Raw genomic sequence first — 25,447 nt, forward strand, 5'->3', positions numbered from 1 at the left:
AGTTTATACCAGTCAAACTTCTTATATCAGATGAAGCGGTAGAAAACGCAGACAAGAGAAAACAAAGTCGGCAAATTAAGGCATTATGCAAATGTTCTAGAGGTAATAAACGAGGGAAGAAGAAACTAATGGAAGAAGATTATAAATAAACCCAGTGAATTTTTCTTTTTTTTTCCCTCTCTCAATCTACATCAGTTGATTCTATCTCCACAGTAAGTAATTCCAAGTAAATTCAAAGTGTGCTGGAGCTGCTCTACTGAGATAGGGAAACAAAATATAAATAAAAAAAACAGTAAGAGCAAAGCTGTAGGGTGTTCAGACTTGTTTCCCACATGCAAACAGCAGAAGCAGTAAAAAGATACACAACATGGAAATGGCTGTTTTAATTCCAGTAATATTTTGTAAATACTCAGCTGAGACTGAAACAAAGTCTGTCTCTGTGGTCTGACCACAATGAACAAAGGTTTGAAATGTGCTAGCTGTTCCTTACAAAACTGAAGGACAGAAGCAGAAGTTAAACAGCAGGGTAGGGCTGATCATGTAACTACCACCTGTATAAACCACAATTTCTTTACTAGACACAGAACCAGAACGAAACAAGGAGTGCAGGAACAAGTTTAGCTTTCTCAGGCATACTGACACACAAACCTGTACACTGATCTAGTGTACAGACACAAATCTCTACAATGATCTAGTTCTGATAGTTAAACAGTAAAAATTATTCCCTAATCCGATGCCTGTTGACAGCAGTAGCCCCATTCTACCCCTGTCTGAGAGGAACAAGCATCTTCCAGAAACAATTTGTTGGTAAGGAGCTGGGGTGCACACATTGCCAACGCTTTTTGCTACAAACAGAACTATTTCCTAGTCTGTTAACCTGAGACTTAAAAATCCTTCAAACCAACACTACCTATCAAACCACCAAACCAACAAAAACCTTAACTTTCAATGGTAGCTGCTTTGCTCCTGAACTCACTCTACACCAAAAAAAACACCTGAGGTGGAAGGTGTGCTTTAGGAAAGGATTAAAAGGGAGACAAAAACATGTTTTAATGAAAAAGAGCTTCAACTTCAACCACAGGGCTCAAACAGCCTTTTTATAGTATAGGACCATCTCATCAGTATTTAGTTGCCTTCCTGGAAAAAATTCCTTCAGTGTTAGCATCATGGATTAGAGTGTCAAAATAAATGATTTTTCCATCACAACTAGGACAGTTCTGCTGTATAAGAACTACCATGGGTTATAAAGGATCACCCTTGGATGATTTTAAGATTATTTATGAGAAAATGGAGTATATGCCACTTGAATAGCTAAGCTGAGTTTCTCCAGGCAGGAAAGACCTTGGCTTGCTCCTGAACAGGTTTGTTTGGACAAACTGTCTCACTCTGCACCTCCCTCAGCTCAGCACTTTGTCAGCTGGCACCTGGATCCAAGAGACAAAGTGATCTCCCCTCCCCAGTGTCAGGCGCTTCCAATGCCGGTTTGTCTGTGCAAGAAACACAACGCTGAGCTGTGCCTTCTAACACAATTAAGAAATGCTCACGTCTGTTGATCAGCAAAGCTGCTGCCAGCTCTGAATTTATCAGTTCTTCCAGAGTCCCACTGAGGTAGATCATTCATCTGTCCCATGATTCTGTTGGAGTCACTGACTGAAGGGACTGCTCTCAACATTTGTAATTGGATGTACGACATTTCGCAGGCATAGCTACGCCACCTGAACTGGCATGTTTTTAAACTACTCTTCATTCAAAGTACTATTTTTTAACCTCTAAAAAGTGGTATTTCATAGCAGGAGGAGAGCAGCTTGGAAAAAAGAAAGTGAACTGGCCATATAAAATTAACACAGGCAATTGTTTCTCCTGCAGAGACTGAAATCCTACTTGCAGGAAGAATTAATTTAAATTAGAATCCAGCTGATGGCAAAACTATTTTAAAAGAAGGCCAAAAGTGACATCTTTAAGAATTATGCAGGCTCCCACTTCAGTAGGATTGAATGGTTCACTCCAGACAAGGGATGGTAATCTGCCTTCCACCCAAATGCCATTCCCCAGCCATTAAATGACCTCTCTTGTATTTTGCCAGCCAGATCCAAATCATTAGCCAGAACTTTTAACTTGGTTTAACCAAAAAGAACAAAAATAGGTGTATACACAGTTTAGCTTACAAAACAGAAATTTGCTTAGGCAAACAAGCCCTCTATGAAAAAATATATTTACTAAGCATGTACATGGGGAAATTGGAAGTACAATGGACATTTTTTTAATCCCAAACTGTATTTGCTTTGTGTGGCCAGGTTTTGGTGGCAGGGGGGCTACAGTTTGGCTTCTCTGATGCAGATTTGGGTTTATTCCTCATTATCCTGCTCTGATTTGATTGGTAATAAACTAATTTCTCCAGGTTGTGTCTGTTTTGCCTGTGATGGTAACTGGTGAGTGATCTCTCCCCTCATGCTTTTTGTTATATTTTCTCTTTCCAGTCCATCTGAGGAGCTGCTTTCCAGGCACCTTGGAGTTCAGGAAGGGTCAACCTGCCAGATTTGAAAAAAAAAGTCACTTATTTTTGCTGTTTTAGTGAATGGGCCCACAAGGCGAAGGCAATCATGATGCATCAAAGGATCAAATTAGATGCATAGAGGATGTCAGTAACCAGTAAGGCCTGGTGACTCTGGAAAGAGTAGAACTATCAATGAGTCAGTGATCTCAGAGATCAATGCAGGTCATTAATTACAGAAGCTAAGAACTGCAGAGGCTGATTGCATCTAGCAGTTATTCCTCTGACCAACATATATGCAGTTTCAATAGAGTTTTCTAGTGATTTATTTAAACATCCATTATGTTAGGGATTTCAACACTTTTCTTGTCAACATATAAAAGACAGCAAAACATTTCATTACTTGGAAACCTCTATGAATATTTGAGCTCCAGCTCAAAACTTTATTATGTTTTTCTCTATAAAGAATATCACATGGAATAACTATATATATATATATATATATATATATATAAATATCTGTGTTGGGTTGACCCTGAGTTGATGGACAGTCTTTAAGACCAATTACGCTTCTCACAATTTACATATTTAAACCACACAGAAAGGCGGGACTTCCCCTTTTGGTCGGAGCTCGCCTGCTGGAAGGTGGGGGGGCTCCGAGCCTCCCGGCCCCGCTGGGCCGGGCCGGGGCCACTGCCCCTTTCCCCCTTTCTCAGCACCACGGCACGGACCCTGGGTCGCTGGGGGGGACTGTCCCAGAGCCGCAAGCAGCTAAAACCAGCCATGGACTGCTCACAGCTAAACCCATCCAGCGCGGCTTCTGGGGACAGGCGGGTCCCTCTCCTCTCCATGCGGAGCCGGCGGAGCCAGCGGGAGCCGGCAGAGCCTCCTGTCTGCAGCCAGCACACTTCGTGCTGAACTGAAGAGGACACCGTGCAGCCAGCAGCACAGAGGGAGCGAGGCTTTCCCCACCGTCAAGCCCGAACAAGAACACCCTTCAACATGGCGGCTTCGGAGTCAGAGAAAGAGAAGTGAGTCCCGTGGGACGGAGCTGGAAATGGCGACGGGAGAGAAGAGGGCGGTGCCGCGATTCTGGCGCGCAGCTTAAAAGAAACCTTCTTGCATGCCGTGGTAAGAAACCGTAATACCACAAACTGTTTGTCTCTTTAATCCAATGAAAGAACATGGGGGGATGGAGTATCCTCGTGTGCCTGTGAAGATTGTGAAGAATGCCTATGCCAGGCTATATAGAAGTAGTGAGAGGCTGTTAGAGACTTGTGGCGAAGAAAAGCCTCTGTGTGCAGGCCAAAATAACTTATCCTTAAAAAGATGAATAACCCCATGTGATGGCCCATGTTCTGTAGTATGAAAGAACTGTGAAATTCTTCATGAGAGAGATGTTCTACACACAGCAGACTGTTTGTTTCCGGGCGGGTGTGCTGTTGGTGGCAGTTTGGGAACCACGTGCAACTGAAGGAAAACCTTTTCTTCCTTAAGCATAAGAGAAAGACTTTTCAAGAACTGCAACACTGACTAACATCCCATGTTTTGTTATCCCTTGTGTGAGCTGGATAAAAGGAGAGAAGTGCTGGAAAGGGGGGGGGGGGGGGGAATTTACTTTAATTTTGTTTCGTTGTTTTCTCTTTACTTTTAATTCTGTTAGTAATAAAGCTCTTTCATTGTACTGCAACTGTTTAAGGTTTGTGCCTGCTTTGCTTTTCTCCTAATTCTTATCTCACAGAAGAAAAATAAGTAAATAATGGATATTTTGAATCAAAACCACTACATTTAATTAGTGTTTCTGCCCGGTTTCGAACTCAACCCGCTACAATATCTTTTCAATATTTGCACGCTTAGCATATTTTAGCAATAGCCAAAACATTATTTTGGTCAAAAATACAAACCGCTGCCATCATACGAGCTGCGATTAAGAAAGTTAACTCCATTACAGCCAGACACAGTGCAAAGTGAAAACATCTGATTATTACCCAGAGCTCCAGAGTGCTAAGCTTTACAAGAAATTAAAAACATGAGAAAGTGGTAAAAAAAAAAAACCACCCAAACCACCAAACTACAGAAACATCTCAGAAGCATTAGAAAAACAGACAAAAGTAATTTCAAGTTGGAAAAGACATGGATAAAAGGAAAAAAAAAACCCAGCCTGCATGTACTAGGTGAAATGTCAAAGACTAAGTGAGAAGATCCTATAGCCAAAGCTCCTTGTAAATTTTAGCCATCTATTTTGAACTGTGTCTGAAATGAAGTAGATATTATATTTCCAGAAGATTCAAAGACCTTCAATAAAATCTTCCATCCAGCTCTAAGAAAATTGGCAACAGAGGATTCAAGAAAAAATAATTGCTGATAAAATTATGGGTTCTAAATTGACTCTTAGAGTACAAAAAAGATCTGCCTGTATTTCTAAATACTTCCCTGAAAACGTAAGTTTAATAGTAAGCAGGAGTCAGAAAAATCAACTATAATCTAAAGGAAACATTAAGAAAAGAGCAGAACAGAAAAAAAGCCCCTCATGCCATGGCATGAACCAGGAAGGCCCTGCAGAGGGATCCAGACAGGCTGGATCAATGGACTGTGTGAGGCTCAATAAGGCAAAGTGCCAGGTCCTGCCCTTGGGTCACAACTGTTCCATGCAGTGCTCCAGGCTGGGGACAGAGCCTGGAAAACTGCCTGGCAGAGAAGGATCTGGGGGTGTGGGTCAATAACAGCTGAACATGAAGCCAGCATGTGCCAAGGTGGGCAAGAAGGCCAGTGGCACATGGCTTGTATCAAATTAATGCGGTCAGCAGGACTAGGGCAGGGATTATCCCCCTGTGCTGGGCACTGGCAAGGCTGTACCCCAAATCCTCTGCTCAGTTTTGGGCCCTTCACTACAAGAAAGACATTAAGGTGATGGAATGTGTCCAGAGAAGGACAACAGAGCTGGGGAAGGGGCTGGAGCACAAGTCTGATGAGGAGCAGCTGAGGGAGCTGGGGGTGTTCAGCCTGGAGAAAAGGAGGCTCAGGGAGGACCTTATCACTCTCTACAACTCCCTGAAAGGAGGCTGTAACCACGTGGGGGTCAGCCTCTTCTCCCAAGTAAAAAGTGACAGTATGAGAGGACATGGCTGCAAGTTGTGCCAGGGGAGGTTTAGATCGGATATTAGGAAACATTTCTTCATTGAAAAGGTGGTCAGCCATCAGAACAGGCTGTGCAAGGGAAGTGGTGGACTCAGCATCCCTGGAAGGGTTCACAAGGTCTGTGGATGTGACACTTGGGGGACATGCTTTAGTGGTGACCATGGCAGTGCTGAGTTAACAGTTGGACTCAATGATCTTGGATGTCTTTTCCAAACTTAGTGATACTGTGATTATGCAAAAGGTTACAGGGAGTATTACAGAGACCCCTAGACAGAGAACACAACACAGAACATGACAGAGAACTGTTCTTGATCATTCCTCACAGTTTTGAGCTACTGACTGTATTCACACTTTCTTAGAGGACAATAATAATGCACATGCTACTTTCATCTACATATTTAGAAACTGAAAAGTTGTCTCAAAGCAGTTCATATGTTAAAGCCAGAAGTGAAAAGTTTTCCTGTGATGGGACAGTAACCAGTAGACAGCTGAAGACTGAGTTTCCCAGATGTATTTCTTCAGGACAAAACCAGCCCCCAATACCTTCACAGTTTGCAGTCAAGATAGAAAGCTTCCAAAAACTGGAACCCCTTGTTATTTGTTTCTTATGATTGACTTTGCTTGATTGTTTTGCTTTTACCAGAGAATAAACAAAAAATGTTTCATCTGCCCAAAGCTGAGGCTATTTTCTTTACGAAGAAGGAAAAGGATGAGCAGTTTAGTTTGGAAAATTTGCCAGGGTGTTTTGCAGAGAAACAAACAAAGGTAAGATTTAGGAGCTCTAATGAGCTAACAGGTCAAGAACAGGTAATCTGAGTTTATACTTTGACCTGAGAGTTTATTTTAAGAGGACATTAGAAAAGGTAACATTGCTAAAATAATGCAAATGTTGACACTGGACCTAGCACATACAAACAGCAAAGGGCACGGACACTTGGAATGTCAGAGGTAAGACAGCTAGAGTAACTGTCATTATGTGCAGTTGAAAAGTTGTACCACTGATGACAGTAAAATATAAGCAGGTACTTTATCAAAGCAAGAGTTTCTCTGCTCTGTCATTATATTCTAAGCTTATTTTCATTAAGCTTTGCCACAGAAGTTAAACTCTTCATACTAGTGAAAGTAAAACAGTCATACTAATTTGTATAATAATGACAGACTGGACATAAAAGGGTAACAAAAAACTGGGAAAAAAAATCAACGGCAAATTTTGTCTACAAGCAGAATCCACAATATCATACTGAGTGACTGTAGCAAAAGCAAAACCTGAATTTTACCATCAACACAAAACTCACATAAAGCTAAGATAATATGGACTAAGTCATTGCTCTGTATGTTATGTGACATTCACCACAGAGAAATGTTAAATAGATAGGTAGACAAGATGATTACTGTATGTCCCTTCCACTACTCTATTCTGAATGAATATTCACCGTTGTCTTTTTAAACAGATTTGGGTTCGATGCCTCAGGCCTGTGAGTGTTTAAGAATCCATTTGGACAATGCCCTTAGCAACAGCTTTAACTGTTGGTCAGCCCTGAATTGGTCAGGCAGTTGGATGAGATGGCTGTTGCAGGTTCCTTACAACTGAAAATAACTCCATCCTGCTCTGTTCTGTACTAAAAATTTGGGAGGTTGAATATATCCAAATCAATCCTAAAGCTAAATTTAAACACTGAAATCTCATATGCCAATCATTCACATGAAGCTTTGTTAAAAAGAAGAGGGGAGTTTGACATTATTTTTTATACAGGAAAAGAAGCCATCCAGAAAAGCAGACTCTAAATCTATCAAAAGAAGAGAACAGAAGTCAGGTTTCCCAAGCCACAGGATAGAAGCACCTGTACAGGACCATCCATCCTCACCATTGTGTGATACTCACCTGCATGGCCTATACCACTTCTCACGGAAAATCTGCAATCCCCTTTATGACAAACAGAACAGTTGCTAATGCAAAACAAGCGTTTCAGGGAGTTTTAAGACAATCATTAATGTAATAAACATTTTGACCACTTTGAAAGAAGGCTAAATACCTTGTCTAAGTTCAGTTTTGCTTCAACATGCTTTTTGTGCTACAAGAAACAGACAACTCCACTCCATTTAAAACCAGCACTGGGGATTCCGAGGCAGGTCTCACGGTGGGAACACACTGTTCCACAACCTGCTTCAAATATTTTTGCTGCATGTTTTCTTACCTCCATCTCCTTCTTCTTCTCCTTCATTTAGGACAATAATGCAGATGTGTTTAGTCAGCTGACGCGTGTTGGAGAACTTCCGATTGCATTTCCTGCATTCCAGGCTGCCTGCTGAGACTTCAGGCAGTTCTGGGCCCTCTTCTGTCCCAGCTGGAGTTTCTTTGCTTGGAACGGGGTTATTTTCTGCCATGTCTTCATCCACACAAAACTTCTTAGTGGACCCTTTTGGTCTGCCCCTTTTCCTCTTCGCTACGAGAAGCTCTAGAAAAGAAAATTAAAGTTTACTTTAAACTATACTTAAATTCCACAGCTAATGAGCTAATATTCCCGATATTTGAAAAATAGGTGCCTTAAATGAGGTTTAAGAGGCGTTATCACAAAAGCTTAAAAAAGGTTAGCATCACACAAACTTATTTCAAGCAGTGGTATTTGCTGGCATTTCTGGTGGCTGCAAAGCAATAACATTTGTGTCATTGAGATCAGCAGATGTCCAAGTGCCACAATTTTACATAAATTACACTGCAAGCACTCTTCTAGGCTACTGTATAACTCTATCAGCACACGTATTCTACAAAATTGCTCTACTGTGTTTCAACAGTCTACAAAAAGCTTTTTAATTTAAATAATTTTCAAAGAAATTATCCAAGTATTGAGATGTAATTTGAGAAAAGCAACTTATATTTTAGAACCAAAAGCTCATTGTCCTTTTAATATAGTGAACAATTACTCCTTAATATTTTCTGTGGTTCTTGATTGTCAGTACTTTCTAGAAAAAAGCTGGCATAAAGATTGTTGGTAACAAATAAATTGCAGAAGTCATCCAAAAAAATGTTTCCTTAATTAAATCAGAAGTCATCCACAACTCCTAATAGGTACAATATAATTTTACATTTCCGTATTTCTGTAGAGGAAATATTGATGAAATCCATGAGATGCAGGGCACAAAAATGCCCGACAACATAAACTGTATTTTCTGCTTAAGACTTCTCTCATCACTGCTGTAGGATCACAGATACTGATAAATTGAGATTGACAATGTAGAAGTCTGAAAAAACCACAAAAAGAGAGAATATAAAAAAAAATTCTAAACCACAAAAATTTTTCAAGCACAGGTGCCCAAAAACCTTACTGAATTGGTTATTTAGAGCATATGGAAAAATAAATTACTTAAGGAATCTTAAAGGAAGATGATTAAGGAGAACAGAAGAAGGTAGCATCATGTTATTCATAACCTATTCAGCACTTCCCTTAAATATACCAGGCAAACACAACCCACATTCGGAGACCACAGCTTTGAGTTAATCATGTAATTACAATCAAATGAAAAAGAAAGCATTCTGTCTTCTTATAGAAGATAGTGAATACCTGCTTAAATAAATGTAATAAAACTGACAAAAACCTTACTATGAAGAAAAACAACTGTTTCCCATAACTTTTTGCAACCCTCCACCAGCATCCTGAACTTCTTTGCTACTCTAGCAAAAGTAGTCAGTCATCAGCCAAAAATAAAGGGGTGGTTTCAGTGCTCTCAAAACTTCTCTTTGCTACCATTCATGTTACTTTGATATCCATCCATCACAGCAACCAGTATTTGGTGCCTTCAGCTGAAGAAACTAACACACAATTAAAATAAACCCAACAAGAATTATCTTTACATCAAGCCATCAAAAGGTCACAGTTTGCTAAAGTGTCAAACCTGAGGAATACAGATGTGGATGCTGGTCAGACTACTACAAAATAATTAAATCCAAGGGTTGGAAGAGTGAATGCAACCACCATATTCTCTGCATATTATATTCTTTTCATTCCTTTACAAAGCAATCATCAGATTGCCCAATAAATGGAAATGAAGAAAAATAAGGTCAAAGAGATGCTTCTTCCTGACTGTTTAATGCAAGCTTAATGAAAAACAGAATAGCATTTTCACATTAAGACAGAAATTGAAACAAAGTCTTGCATGCAAGTGGAAATAGGAAAACTGCTCCTTTAGATGGCTGGTGATAGAACCTCTGCTGTGGCTTACAAAAATGCAGTTCTTATCACTGTGACTGCTAATGGTGCGGCAAATACACAAAAAACATGCAAATTTTAGAAATGTTTGTAAATGTGTCCACCAGCAGGAGAATTTAAAGCAGTTCTCAAACATTTTAAAAGGTTTGGTGGCAAGACGCAGGCAGCAACAAACACAAGAACAGGAGGGCCCATGTGGGCAACTGACACATCACCAGAAGTCCTGAGGCTTATGACAGTCATTTCTTGGTTTCCTTTTCCCAGGACAGAACTTATCTCAAGCCACTTTGAGTTAACAGAATTAAATTTTTAATGAGGCACATAACCATAAATTCCAGCTGTCTCTCTACCCAGCTTGCCCCCAGTGAGCTCTCCACACTGCATTATACTAATTCCAGCTCAAAGCACCACCTAAGATCAACAACACACAGTAATTTAATAGTAGAACATTGTCATTCATCTGCCAGTACATAACCAAGTTAATCAAACATTGCTTGTTAGAAAAAAGAATCTGTTTAACTGTTAAAAATAAAGTAGTATATTAAATAAAAAATAAAAAAAACCCCACCCTATCACTTATTTCAAGGATGCTTAGTCATAAATAGAAGTTTTGAATTGGTCATTAAGAAGACTTTTAATTAAGATTCTGTTCCCTCAAGAACAACTTAGTTGTTTCTGGGGATTTTGCACTCATTACAGACTGACTGAAACCAATCTTTATGCTGACTGCTACTGGATGAGCAATGGCAATATCCAGAAAAGACATTCTGTGCTATGCTGTATAATTATGTACTCCAAGACATAAAAAAAGATACTTCAAACAGAGAGTAATGAATAAACTATATGTCTATTTTGATACTGTTGCTTCACAAGAATTGTTCACATAAGTTTCTCCAATTCAATCAATTTAATATAAAAAGTTTGTCAGCAGTCACAAAACACTTCTGCAGTGTTCACTTAAACATCCTGACCAAATTTTAACAGGTTGAGGCATTATGCAACATGAATCTTTCCCCAAATGCCAGTATTAAAAGCTTATATTTCATCAGTTACAACAGCACATGGCCATATTCAGAATCTTCTGCATAAGGTGTCACACAAATGCATGCAAATAAATCTCATCCCCAGATGTATTTTGTTACTGTTCTGTGTTTGTATCACAGCACCTGCAACACCTCCTACCCCTCAGGTGTGAATGCAGGCTCTGGCTGCATCCTGTGTTCAGGCAAGGATGAGGCTGATGCACAGGCCATGGTTTTAAGTGACCTGAATAAACTAAAACTCCTTGGATACTCAGACATTCTTCAAGGTTTCAGAACCAACAGAGCCATGTATCACATAATCCAGATACAGCCTAAAACAAACAAGAATCCATCGGGGAGTAACAGTATGAATAGATGAACACAGGCCCATTGATGCTGCCCCTCAAATCCTCACCAATCTGACTAAGCAGAAGCAAAAGAAAGCTGAGTTTTTGCACTTTGAAGGAAATGGAGATCATTGTGAACACTCATGAAAGGAAGCCCTAGGCTGCACAGGAGTATGAATGATGACAGTTACCAGGTAAATACCTGCCATTTCCCAAACAATGATGTCACACTCCATTGCTGGAGAAAATGTGACCTGTGCATGTATGTCCAACAGCAACATCTCCCTGGCATCCTTGGTCCCACTTAATAAAAAAATGTTAACATCATTGTGCCAAAATGTCTAGGACAAATCAACTCTAAATAGGTCATGGCTTAACGATGGGAAAGTGGCGTGGCTAAACAAAATTCAGCAGAAAGCACTGTAAATAAAGCAACATTAGAGTAATATACATGTATTACATGCCTAGCACTTTACTTGTCCCCAGTACTTATAAAATCGTTAATTTATTAGTCAGGCAGAATAAAGAGCTCCATTAGCAAGTCAGCATTCACTCCTCTATCCCAACTCTGGGGCAGCTACAGCATTTACCAATACTTGGAAGAGAAATCACACTTTCAAAGGACAAAAATATGTTCATCTATTAGTCACTAAGTACTAAAAGTTGTAATTTCTCAGACTGTCATTCACCAATTACTTCTCCTTTCAGTGACAATACTGAATTACTAACAAAGACTGGTTCACTGACAGATAATTGTATACTATAAACTTTCTAAATTTCATCTGCTGCAGATGCCATAGCAGGAGGGTAAAATTGATGCTTTGAAAGAAGAACTCTTTCCAAATCCTATGTTCATCTGTAGAATGCCCCATTTTTTTTTTTAAATAGAACACAGAAAATAATTGAATGGGACTTCAGAACCCTCTTCTCCAATCAATCTGTCTGATGGGAAAGGAGAATTGCTAAAGTATGACTAGATTATGACTTGAAAACTATGCAAAAGTAATTTACCTTGACATTCTTACTGACAGCAGATGGCAAAGGGTTGAGCTACATAACCTGATAAAGGTGGCACCATATGAACACATCAGATGAATAAAATTATTCACCAAGAATAATGAGAAAGATAAATTATGAATATATAATTTAACATAAGAATGTCATGTTTTACATAAGATTTGCAGAGTTATTTTCTTAAAAGCTATTTATGTCTAATTTCTGTTGTTTCAGATCATAATGGTAATTACAAACTATCCTCATAAATGTATAATGCATGCTGAACACATACAATACAGAAAGTGAAGACACTCCTGACAAAAATGCAAAGAGAAGTTTACAGAAGAGCCTTTTTACTAAAACAAATAAGAATATGTTACACAGTACAAGTCTCACTGTGCTCAGAAACATACGTAGTGAAGGGATAACAAGAAAGAAAGATTTGAGAAAGGAAAATGCATCTTGCATGCCTGAGGAATTAATTCTGTGCAATTAAAATAAAATTAGAATGGCATTTTGAAACCTGATTTGATATTTATTCATCATCTTCTGATACACTGGTAATTTTGGGCATTGTGTAAAATAATAATCCGGTGTGATTTTTCCTCACCAGCCACCTTAGGAGACAGCAGCTCTAGTGAAATACTGTACGACCATTATTAGAAATATCTTCTTACATTGATGAAGTTAGTATAACTACTGAATTACTCTGGTAAATAAGTGAAGAAACATTACATGCATACGTTAACACCAAAAAATTCTTTAAGATATGATATTAGAGTAGGTTTGATCCATAAGCACATAAGTTTTTAAAATCCAGAAGTCATAATGATTGAAAAATCCTAGTATTTGTGTTAAATAATAGGTTTGCCAACAATATAAATCCATTACTCAGTAAGGGCATAAAAGAAGATAAAAAGTCTGAATTATTTTGAACCCATTGCTAATATTCCAAAGGACTGCAATTATAACCAGTTAAAAATGGAATGGAATGAATGTTACTTCCTTCACTGCAGAGTGGAATTTTTATGTGTAACTAATTCAACCTCTGATTGCTTTATTTACGAGCGTCAATAACAAAAACACAGTTATAAATTACAAATCGTGCCACTACCTTTTTGGAATAGAACTATTAACATTACCTGAATCACAACAAACAGGTTAGACAACTCAAAAAGGACATCTAAGCCTCAAGACACACTCTCACCCATGGTGTCCTGATTGCTTTCCACTGCTGTTAGACAATCTTCCCACTACTACTATAGAACTCAAATTAAAGCTGTAGGAAGCAAACTTTGCTATACTTGACACTGAAAATTAATGAGCCAATGCCACTGTTCCGTAAGACACATTCAGTTTATCCATATCTGTCACATGATCTATTCTGTGCTGAATGAAATTCAGGGTAGCAGTGTACAGTGATTATTATAAAAACAAACTATGTAAACCATTCTATGCACAGTGCAGAGTCATCACCACAGGTTTTATTAAAGAAATACATAACACTGAAAATTACATTCCTCTCAATTTATGAATGTACCTTCTCCATCTTTGCTTGTGTTTGTGGGTACTGTTAGAGGTTGGAGAGGAATAATGATGTCATCCACACTGGTCCCTTCTTCTGTGTGTTTCTCGGAGACATGAGACAAAAGTTCGGACTTATTTGGTGAAAATAAGTTACAAAGCTTACACATGAAGATGGAATTGATCCCTGAAAAACAAGTTTAGAAACAAGAAGTTAATATAATATTTTCAAATGTAAGTTATTTATATTACCATGAGTTACTGGGAATTTGATTCAGTCAACATAATAACTATAATTTACTTAATACATTTAACAGACAGCAATGAGGTGAAATGACAAATGTTATATCACTAAATGAACACATTCATAATACATCCCAAAATAAATTAATTTAAGAAATGGGTAAACTCCTAGATAGATCCCCACAGGACAAAAACTTTCTTCTGGCTCAAATCTTAGAAATGTTCTAACATGACAGAAAAGGAAGCAGAAAAGATTAAGACCTTTCTCCCCTTCCAGCCTCAAACATCATTATAATTTTATATATTTTCAAACACATGGTAAAATTGTATGTAAGACAGGACATCCTCATCAAGTTCAATTAAAAGTTCCTGTTGATTTAAGAAAAACAAACATAAAAAAAACCAAAACAAAGCGAAAAACCTTCAAAGCAGCAGCAAATGAAGAACATCACTAAAACTCCCCGTGGTCAATGCTTTAAACAGAAATTTGGCACAACTTTTTAGGCAAAACTTCATGGGTTTTTTTTAATTCACAGGTACTTGAAGCATGATGTGAAAGCAAAGCCTCACTAAAGTAAATAACAATAAAGAAGGATTAATATAATCCCAGATAAAAAAGCTCAAAAATTTTGGCCAGAGAAATTCAGAAAACTTTGTTTTCTAACACTTCAGTCTTTTGGCTTAATGGTTTGATTTTTCAAGAGTCCCTACACCCTTCAGGATCCAATGAAACCTAAGAACAACCAAGAACCAATTTTAACAGCACACTTGTTCTCCAGCTTCATGTAAAAAGTTCTGGCCCAGAGACCAGTTCCAATTACTACTCTCCCTCCACCTCCCTAAAAAATTAGGGACATACGCCCGCCTGAAATCAAACTGGAACAAGCAGCACTTTTGAGGTACAAGTCAAACCACAGATCACTGGATAAGTACAGAAATAAAGTGATAGTTTGTGAACTTTGGGATGAATCTGGGAATAAGGGAACAGGGAAGCTATATTTTGGGACCTATTTTCAAAATAATCCTAAGCACTACCTTACTCAACATTATTCCATTTCCTTCATGACACACTAATTACACAGTTCACCCCACTCAAAAATATCCTTCTTTAAGGTGTCCTGAAAGTTAAGAACAGCAGAGGTGTTGAAATATAACAGAAGCACAGCTCAAAACTAAAGGCAGATTATACCTTCATCTCTTTCAAAAGATCTCTGAAAAAACAACTCCAGTACTGCTCCTGTTGTTTGAAACTTCCTCAGTATTACACACGAGCAGCTACGTAAGTGTACGGTACAATCAACGTGTTCTTAGGAGCTCGGCTGGGCTCCTTCTCAGGCATTCTGCTGTCTTGAGCACACAGATATTTCTGTTTTGATTGCAGTATGTTGAAATGTTCCTTTGAACTAGTTCTGCTCTAGTTAGCATTAATTTTTTTTTTTTTTTTAAGGGAATGAAGCCTGTTATTGACCCAGTGGATGACAGCTGCTCTCTTTAAATGTAAATGCACCATAAAACCTATGAACATTTATCTAAATGTTTAATTAACTGAAATTCCATGATTTAGCTGACATTTCTGTTTTGAGGTTTTCTTTGTCACTGTTCCTGCTTCCTGCCCTGCTGGCTGTTTTCCCTAGAAGTTCGGGCTCAGTGTTTTGTCTCCTGTCTCCTCCTTCAACAGCTGCAATGGGTACTCACACACCACTTTATCTCTCACTCCTCCCAGCGAGGACTTGAGGAGGGGCAGAAGAGCAAGAAGAATCCCCAGAAGCTTCTGTGGATGTTTAAAGTGTTTGATTACCAACATCACCAAACAGAAGTAAAGCTGGACAAAACCCAGAAATGGACAGCCCAGCAGGCAGAGGACAATGAGTGTCAGTGAAGGTGCAGGAAGCACCAGGAGAACACACAGAAGATGCATGAGCTTTACTCAGAGGTGAGATGGAAACCAAACAGAGTAAAGGAATTATTTTAGGAAGAATGACTTGAAAAGGAGGTCAGAGAGCAGAGAAAAAACTTTGCTGATCACCAGACTAAACAAGTATGGAGTAAGCAAACAATAATTGATTACCCAGCTGCTAATTAGGCAGTGTAGCAATAAAGCAATGAATTATAGTCAATTAAGTGTAAAAATCAAATAAGGAGTAAGTTAATTAACTATGCATGGAATCAATGACTAATTAGTGAATAACTAATTATGTAGGAAATCAACAGAGCAATTAATTAGGCAGCAATTAAATATGTGGAGAAAGAAAGGAACAGTAATCAAGTATGCAGGTACACAAACATCAGGAAATTCAGCCAAAACCAATCTGGGACATTCTGTTCACTAAACATGCTTTGTGGTAATTCATTATCTTCAGTTTGCCCCTATAAACTGTGCTAAATATATATTGAAATAAATAATACCAATAATTTTCTTCTTAATTGACTATGTAGAAAATAAAGCCACAACGTAAGCAAAGCCTTTTTTTTAATTCTTCCAAAACCCTCAGCATATTGCTTAATTAGTAGGGCTTTTTTTCTTCACACTAAGTATATCTACAGCAAAGGAAGTTTAACAAATGGATTACTAAAAACAAAGAACAAGCTGCAGACTAGGAAGCAGATTCCCTGATTCCCAACGCCCTTCACTAAGCATAAACCAGTATCTGTCCTGTTCTGCTTTGAAGCTGGAGTGGGGAAGAGGGAAGCGGGAAGAAAGAAACACTTATCTTGGAAAGATCACTGAAATTAACAGTACGTAAGTGAATCAAGGAATATATTATTGTCATGTATACTTTTAAACACTGTATGACAAAACCTAGTCCAGAGTCAATTTTAACTAACCAAAAACTTTCATTTTGCATAAAAGGAAGGCTCAGTGTTGGGTATTGTTTTATTTTTCATAACTACTTTTACAAGACACACAGAGCAAGGACACAAATCTGTATTTATATGCCCTAAATCATTCTAATAGATCCAAAACTTTTCTCCCCTCCTTTCAAAGCAGACAACAGTTAACAACTTCTGTAAGTACCTTTGAAGTTCTGCAGCTGTTAAAAGGAACTAGAACTCCACAATTAAATACAAAATTAAAAAGTCACTGGATATTTGTTGGCCTGTGGAAAAAGTTGATAGGATAACTACACATGTGGTCAACCTTTATAAAATAGACAGCAATGAAATTCTAATTATTTCTTTCCTTCTAAACTTATTGCAGAGCTGAGACAAACTTTGTTGCCTCACCACCATCAAATTCTTAACAGGAACTTTCTGCAATTAAAAATCTTATTCATCAGACTAGGACTTGGTCTTGGGCTTTTTTTTTTCCTCTTTCTGCTGTTTCCGTACAGATACCAAATACAATAAAAAGTGGGCACAACTATTCCAATCAAATTGTTTGTTTTGTGAAAGAACTTTTCACACACAAATGTTGAGCATGTAAGATATTGAAGTGTCTAAGAACAATAAACAAGACTTTTTCTATTTAGGTAGAAGCATTGAAATATGAGGTAGCAGTTAATATGAAAGCAGCATGCAAAACGCCAATAACTTGTTTAAGACAAGCAATACTATTTCTTAGTAATAAAACAGTTTGAACTGAACATAAAAGAATGGGAAAACACAGTAGAAGGAATTATGATATCCTGTACTACTATCAAATACTTAAAAAATATTTTACAGAGGATCTTACTCCTCTGAGCATGGTAGCGGCTTTTCATCTTCAAAGACATTTCAAACATCCAAAATTTTCCCAAACATATTACAATGCATCTCTGATGTTTCACCTCCAGAACACTTGTTTGTTGGTTTTGCAGTTTTTTGTAGGATTTTTTTTTTGTTGCTGTTGTTTTACTTAAAATCTACTTTTTACGGACCTCATAACATTATAATCATTATTTTAGTAAAGATGCTGGTATAAACTAATTTTATTTCTCTTCATTAAAAAAGATTTAAAAAACCAATACTGGTTTCTGGCTATTTTCTCTATTTTGATTCATCAAGAAATTAATATCCAGTATTACAGGACATCTCTTGAATCAAAAGCATTATCCTTGGTAAGTGTTAAAAAAAAAATAAGTATATGAAGTCTATAAAACAAACTATTTGCTAACCATATCAGAAGTGGCAGGTGGAGAATCAAAAGCTATTTTAGGGCTTCCTTCATCTGAATTTGGGCAATTCTAAACAGTAAGCAACAGTTTTCTAATTCACCAGCACAAAATGACTGCTGAGACAAAAGCAGCAGCGCAGAAAGCATTCAATCAAAGAAAAGGAGCCCCTGACCATGACTGTTCTCACTCTTAGTTGCTAACAAAACTCAGCACAATTTAATTATCTTTAGTTAAGTGCCACAACATTTATTTTAACAGAAAGGAAGAATGCTACAGCAATGTTGGTACAGGATGCATTCCTGCAAAAATGAAAAGATAATGGTAAAATCAACACCACTTAATATGGTTTTATGGAAAACCCAGTCATATACATTCACCATTTTTCCTAGCCAGGCCATAAGTGAAGTTTACTCAAACTACATCTGTAGAGGCTCTCAAACATTGCATACAAGACTAAATTACACTGAAGTTTGTGAACGTTCATGATTAAGAAATAATGTATTTTAAAATCCCTACCTTTCCTGTGAGGGTGGTGAGGCACTAGCACAGGCTGTCCAGAGAACCTGTGGACGCCCCATCCCTGGAAGTGTTCAAAGCCAGATTGGATGGGGCCCTGAGCAATCTGATCTAGTGGAAGGTGTCTCTGCCCATGGCAGGTGGGTGGAATTGGGTGATCTTTAAGGTCCCTCCCAACACAAACCATTCTGTGATTCTATGATCTATACAATACAAATACACTAGCACTGAAAGAAAGAAAGAAAAGTGCACTAGTTAAGGTGCCTGGGATATGAATTCATGATGGTGCTGTTGTGAGCAGAACTAAGTTAGCAGCTCTGTATATATCTAAGAGAAAATTACAATTTGAGAAATAAAAACAGAGGAGCATCAGGCTTTACCCAAGCAAAACTTCAAGGGAGTATGAAAGTGGTTTTAAATCAAGACTGAAGGGTAGGTGACAAGTGCAAAAGACCACAAAGATGAAGGAGATTCACCTTGCAGCAGCAAAAATCAGAGACTACTTTCAAATGAAGGATGATACAGAAATCAGTAAAATTTTTGCAGGAAAGAACAAAACAACTTCTTAGGTTTGTTTTTGTAGTTGCTTTTAAAAAAAAAATAAACCTACATACTACTACAATAATGCAAGAAGCCTAATAAAGTGGCAAAGTTGGAATGCCTGGTTGTAGACAAGGATTACTGACATTCATGCATTCAAATAAGCTTCTGATAAACGTTGTAATGCCAGTGGGTCACTACCACTACCAAAATATCGAGGACAAAGTAGGATGTATTATTTTAAGGAAATAAGGCCTGTTAGAAGCAGCTTAGGGTCAAATCTGATTAACAGGCTATTTTAACAAGTAACAACTACTGAGGAATTTAAATACAGTGTACAGAAAAGCACAGTGTAAGGACTACACATGAGCAACAATCTGACCACAGGGGTACAAGTGACTGTGGCACACTGGAGGGGATAGAAGAGGTTACAAAGACAGAAAAAACATATTGTAGGTTTTAATTAGCCTTATGCAGAGTGGTTAAACGTCAGGTCAGGACAGGATGCCAAGGTTAAACGTTTAAATGCCATTAGTGACTGTTTAACCCAGCACGCAGTCAGAGAAACTACAAGAGGAGAAACAGTTCTTGACTTTATCAGAAGTAAAACACAGGACCCTTTTCAAAGTGATATTATTTGAGAGTTACTCTGTAACCATGAATAAAATACTACTCAAAAGCCCTCTTAAAAGAGTGATAAAGAGCCAAAGGTTTGCATTTCACTTCAACAATGCGAACTATATAAAGAAAAAAAAGCATCTTTAACAGAACAAACCACAAAAAGGACTAAAAAAGTTCCAAGACAAGTTAAATCCTTGAAATCAGCATGAAGGCTATTTAAAAGCATCAGATTTGATGCTAATCATCAAAGAAGGTTTTAGAAACAGGAAGGAAAAATCTAGCACAGCTAAATAGCAGTGAAATGAACTTTCAGTAGAAGAAATCATCTTTACAGAAGTTTTGTAAAATGAGGAAAGCAAAGGAAGATTTAAATTGTGTCAAATTTAATGTAAAAACACAGTGAGGCAGGTCATCAAGGGCAATTCTATCAACTTAAAAAAGAAAAAGCAGAATGGAGCAACATTTTAAAAACATCTCAATAGTAACAGGCCTGCCCAAGAGCCTGTGCAATGAAAAGTAATCTGTATAGGAAAAAGACTCTTCAAAGAAAGTGACCCCGTAGCAAACCAAGTGTTTCAATCTGCTGTCATTTTATAATGGCTTGGAGAGGTTTTCTGTGAAAGATCTCTCAATTACAGCAAACACTTTAAAGACAGCCTCAAAACAAGGCTAGGAACTGTACTCCTCAGAAACAAAACCTTACAGTTAAAACAGGCAGACCTAGAAAACAGATGGTCCTATAATACGAAGACCTATTAAAAAAAAAAAAAAATCCATACTGGGCTTACATCTTTGGCTATTGCTCCTCTACCAGAATAATCATAATCATCATCCTTAAAAAGTGCAGAAATAACGAAGATCAACAACACAGCATAGTAAGCAGTTAAATAAATTAGATTTTTTTTTGCCCGAGAAGGATGGAATCGAGGACTAGAGAAAAGGCAAAGTGTAAAATGAGGAACTACAAAACCATGTGTCATGAAGGACATGATCCCTCTGAAACTACTACCTGTCTTGTAGCTGATCTCTCCCTGCTACTGCAACTCTAAGGCAGGTACACATCCACTTGGTGTCCACAATTCTTAGAAGTTGACCAGGAAGCATCAAGTTGAAAGAGAATGGTCAGGGCTCAGCAAAGCCCATAAGAAGGTCTAAGACCATATTCTGGACAAGTATCACTGTGTGCATGCCCTGCTCTTACACTTTTCTATTTAAACATGCATCCTTGAGTGGCTGTTAGGCACATGGAATGTCAGGAGTGAAACAAAATTAAGATCCAAATCATTCAATACTTTCTGACACTGTATTTTGTACATCACAACAAGAACACTGCCTAACATAAACCTTAACGTAGCTCAGTTATTCCAGCATTCAAACAGGATCCTTTCTATGTTTGAGGTCCCAGAGGTGGACACAGCACTGCAGGTGGGGTCTCACGAGAGCAGAGCAGAGGGGCAGAATCCCCTCCCTCAAGCTGCTTTGGATGCAGCCCAGGACACATTTGGTTTCTAGGCTGCCAGAGCACACTGCTGGGTGATGTCTAGCTTCTCACCCACCAACACCCCAGTCCTTCTCCTCAGGGCTACTCTCAATCCATTCCCTCCCCAGTCTATGTTTGTGCTTGGGACTGCCCCAAGCCAGGTGTAGGATCTTGCACTTGGCCTTGCTGAGCTCCACAAGGCTCACCCAGACCTCTCACATTCTCATCTAAACCAAACACATTGTATTTAACCAGTCTGAAACTATTTTTGAAAAGAAACTTGCATTTGAAACTAGGAGTTTAACTGATGATGGTAAATAAAAGCACATGTATTTTTCTGTTTTACACACCCCATCTTTACAAATGCTCCTGGAAAAAAGTTAAATAAAGTTCTCTAAAAGAAGACAACTGTCTCTACACATTTATGTTGGCTAAAATATATAAAATTCAGGACTTGGATATAACATGGATTTAATAGGATATTCAAATAACTAGGAAATTAAATTATTTTCAGTTTAGAATAATCGCTTTATCAAACATATAAACAAGACAGCTTTTCCATCATTAAGGGGAAAAAAAAAGAGCCAGAGTAAATATGTTGATAGCAAGACATTTTTATTTTCGTGTTCTAAGATCTCCCTCATGTGGCTAAACACAACACTACTGAAGGTTCCACTGAAATACACTAATACACGACATCAAAATGTGTAAGATGCACTATCAGACACCAAAACCACTCAGAACCCCTCAAAGAATAAGCACAAACTACGTGATCAGCCATCGACTTCAGGACGTACTTCAGGAAACACTCTGAACCTGATTTTTGAAAGCACCGATAATGGAAATGCATCTGAGGTCAGATACGCCTCAGCAGCAATATCAAAAATACTGAACACTCAGGACAATTATGCATTCAACCACACTCAGAACACTTTTTATTAAGACAAATATGCTTGAATAAATACGAATTTATTAGTAGCACTAGTAATAAGAGAATTATTTCTCACTGAAAGCTGGATCCCAGAATATAAAGCAGTCCTGGAATGCTTTTACAATAGTCCTTAAGTAACACAGCACCTGTTGGCTATTCTGCTACTCAGTTATTCTCCTGATAGTGCAATTCTCATTGGCATACAATACTGTTTCACAGAAACACAGAATAGATGGGGTTGGAAGGGACCTCTGGAGACCATCTAGTCCAACCCTCCTGCCAAAGCTGGATCACCTAGAGCAGGTGACACAGGAATGCACCCAGGTGGGTACTGAATATCTCCAGAAAAGGAGACTCCATGACCTCCCTGGGCAGCCTGTTCCACTGTCGTCCTCAACATAAAGAGGTTCTTCTACATGTTGTAGTTGAAATTTCTGAGTTTTAGAATACGTCTGTTGCCCCTTAGTGGTGCTTTGAGTTGTAAACTATCCATCAATACTTTGTAGGACAGGTAGAAATAACACAGGACTCCAAAAGTTAAGAAGTCAGCTCGGGGAATGACAACCAGAAGCCAAATTTGAATATACAGGGTAATTAACAGGCATTCAATTATTGCGACATCACTTCACGAACTTGTACTGCAACAGCACATAGGGATTGTGAAATGCAGAAAGCACATACACAGCACTCCTAAGGCTGTTACCTCTGTGACACCGTTTTCACTGCTGGAATGAAAGCCAGGCCACTACAAGGCACATAAAGGCATGAGATGACACTGCACTGGAAACATCTTTAACACGTCTTAAACATTTGCCTTCTGCAGATAAACTCTGGGGACCTTGAGCTGTTTACACTATTTACAGCGGCTGCCAGAGGAGCTCACGAGCGTTTCAAACCGAGGTGAGCACAGAACCATGGAATCACAGAATGGAAAGGCATTCGAACGGACCTCAAAGACCATCCAGTCGCAACCCCCCTGCCATGGCCAGGGACACCTCCCACCAGACCAGGCTGCTCAAGGCAACCTGGCCTTTGAACACTGCCAGGGCTGGGGCATCCACAACCTTCCTGGTCAACCTGTTCCAGAGTCTCACCACTCTCACAGTAAAGGATTTCTTCCTAACATCCAGCCTAAATTTCCCCTCTTTCAGTTTGTACCCATTATTCCCTGTCCTGTCACTACAGTTCCTCACGAAGAGAAACCTCTCCGCCTTCTCTGCAGGCCCCCGTCACATCCTGTAAGGTTGTTATGGGGTCTCCACGCATCAAATCGGCACCAGCAGCAGCTCCCAGTGCTTCCCGACTCGCTGCTAAGCGGCAGCCTCGGGACGGGCAGCCGGGGAACAGCAGGACTCCTAGGTTCGGGCTTCCCGAGTCCTCCGTCCGCTTCCCGAAGCCCCCCACACGCCAGCAGCACCGGGCGACGGATTCTGGGGCGGCCGCCACTCTGGGAACTACTTGTCGTGCGGAAGGAGCGTCACCGCAACCCCGCCGGAACTACTTCTCCGAGCCCGCCGCGCGGGGATCCGTGCGCGCTCCCCCGCCCGCCCGGCCCGGCCCCGCTCACCTGCAGCCGCCGCCTCCATCGCCGCGGGGGCTCAGCGGGACAGCGCGCCGGGAGCCGAGCGCGGCCCGCTTGGAAAACAGAGTGAGGGAAAAGAGGGGGAAAAAAAAAAAAACAACACCGAAAATCGGGTCCCCGTGCGGCGCCTTATGGCGAATCTGCCGCGGCCGACACGGCAGTGGCCGCTCGGCTCGGCTCCGCGGGGCGGAGCGGCGCCTGCGCAGTGGCGGCCGCGCGTGGCCGCGTCCCCTTGAGGCGCCGCCCGCGGGCTGAGGGAGCGGCGGGAGGAGGATGAGGGACGCGGGGACAGCCGCGACCAGAGACACCCGAGACAGCCGCGACACCCCGCCGTCATCTCCCCGTACCCTCCTGAGCACCCGCCGCCTGCCCCAGGACCCCGGGAGGCCGGGGCTGCTCAGCTCAGGCTGACACAGCCCCGGCATGCTAAAGGCGTTTTAATTCACCACCTGTGGGTAAAATGTGTTTTTATGAGCCTGGTACTTTAGCACGTACGAGGTAGTCATAGAATATACTGGCTTTGTAGGGACCTTAAAGACCATGTCGTTCCAACCCTTCTGCTATGGGCAGGGAGACCTTCCACTAAACCAGGTTGTTCCAAGCCACATCCAGCCTGGCCTTGAACACTTCCGAGAGTGGGACATCCACAGCTTCCCTGGGCAATATTGAGTCTGATTGACTCAAGAATCTGCAGAGTCTTGCCATCCTCACAGTAAGGGATTTCTTCTTAATTTAAACCTACCTTCTGAGGTAAGAGCTGTGATCATGGGGACCCGGGGCATGTGTCCCTTGTCCTCTGTGTCACCACAGGTAACTCAGGCAGGACTATATGAACAAACACCCTTGGTGTTTATGGGCATGAAAAGGCAAGTGTGAGGAAGCAGGGTCGTTTGTGTGTAAAAGTCGCCTCTCCTCGCTGGTGTCACACTTCTGCTAGCCTTACACTGAGCTTTGCTCTATACAGGTGCAGCATGGCAGGGCCAGGCTGGGTCTTAGCCCCCAGCAGGCAGACGGGGCAGCTTTACTTTACCAGTGTTCACCCCATCAGTGCGTCTCTTACTCAGAATGACTTGCATGAGACAACTCTTACAAAAACATGTTCTTTAAAATTTGTGTCAGAGATCCAACCAGAAGGCAGAAGGGAAAGACCAGATCTCTCCAGAGGCTGTCGTTGCTCCTCTGCAAAATTTGCCTCCTCTGACCAGATGCAAATAACAGAGCAATATTTTAGCAGAGTCATCAGTGGGTGTTCTGACCTCACGAGAAACAACACTGGGAACCTGTTTTAGCCTGCAGCCTTGACCTGCCCTCTTCACTTTCTAGACTCCTTGTGCCCCTTTCTGCCCCTCTTCCTACCCACTGCACATATCTTCTCGAGAATGTTTCATACTTCTAGGAGCAATAAAGATGAAAGCACACTTATGCTCAGGCACACACTGCCCATGAAAGGAAGGGACTGTGCTCTTTTTTGGACATGAATAATATTCATCCTTACCTTGGCATTGAAAGAACATTCTCTGGTCCTTGAGTCACTGAGCCTCACTACAGCAAGTGGGATGGATTCTCCTGCCAAGAAAAACACTTGTCTTCACATAGAACCACTGGCTGAGCATCAGCATGCCACATGGTTTACTTTTTACATACAGATATTGCATACGGTTCTGCTTTGCACAACCACAAGCCTGTTTAAAAGGCTACATTAATGAAGGCTTGTTCT

At 39.9% G+C, this 25,447-nt stretch overlaps 1 protein-coding gene across 5 annotated transcripts in view; it reads right to left on the minus strand.

Annotated features, from left to right (window-relative positions):
* ZFAT (zinc finger and AT-hook domain containing) overlaps nt 1-23,921 on the minus strand; it is a 79,612-nt gene extending 55,691 nt beyond the window's left edge. For 4 of the 5 annotated variants that reach the window (XM_032133918.1, XM_032133938.1, XM_032133943.1 and 1 more), the window contains exons 1-3: nt 23,716-23,921; nt 13,740-13,910; nt 7,825-8,085 (exon numbers count right to left, since the gene is read on the minus strand). In XM_032133918.1, the coding sequence (XP_031989809.1) occupies nt 7,825-8,085; nt 13,740-13,910; nt 23,716-23,734 (451 nt within the window). In that variant the 5' untranslated portion in view covers nt 23,735-23,921. Of the gene's footprint in view, nt 1-7,824; nt 8,086-13,739; nt 13,911-16,982; nt 17,005-23,715 lie in introns of those variants that run through there. The other variant, XM_032133929.1, reaches the window with a different exon arrangement.
* Nucleotides 23,922-25,447: the final 1,526 nt, after the last annotated feature.

This window comes from Corvus moneduloides, chromosome 1, assembly GCF_009650955.1.
Source record: "Corvus moneduloides isolate bCorMon1 chromosome 1, bCorMon1.pri, whole genome shotgun sequence".
Classification (NCBI taxonomy): domain Eukaryota; kingdom Metazoa; phylum Chordata; class Aves; order Passeriformes; family Corvidae; genus Corvus; species Corvus moneduloides.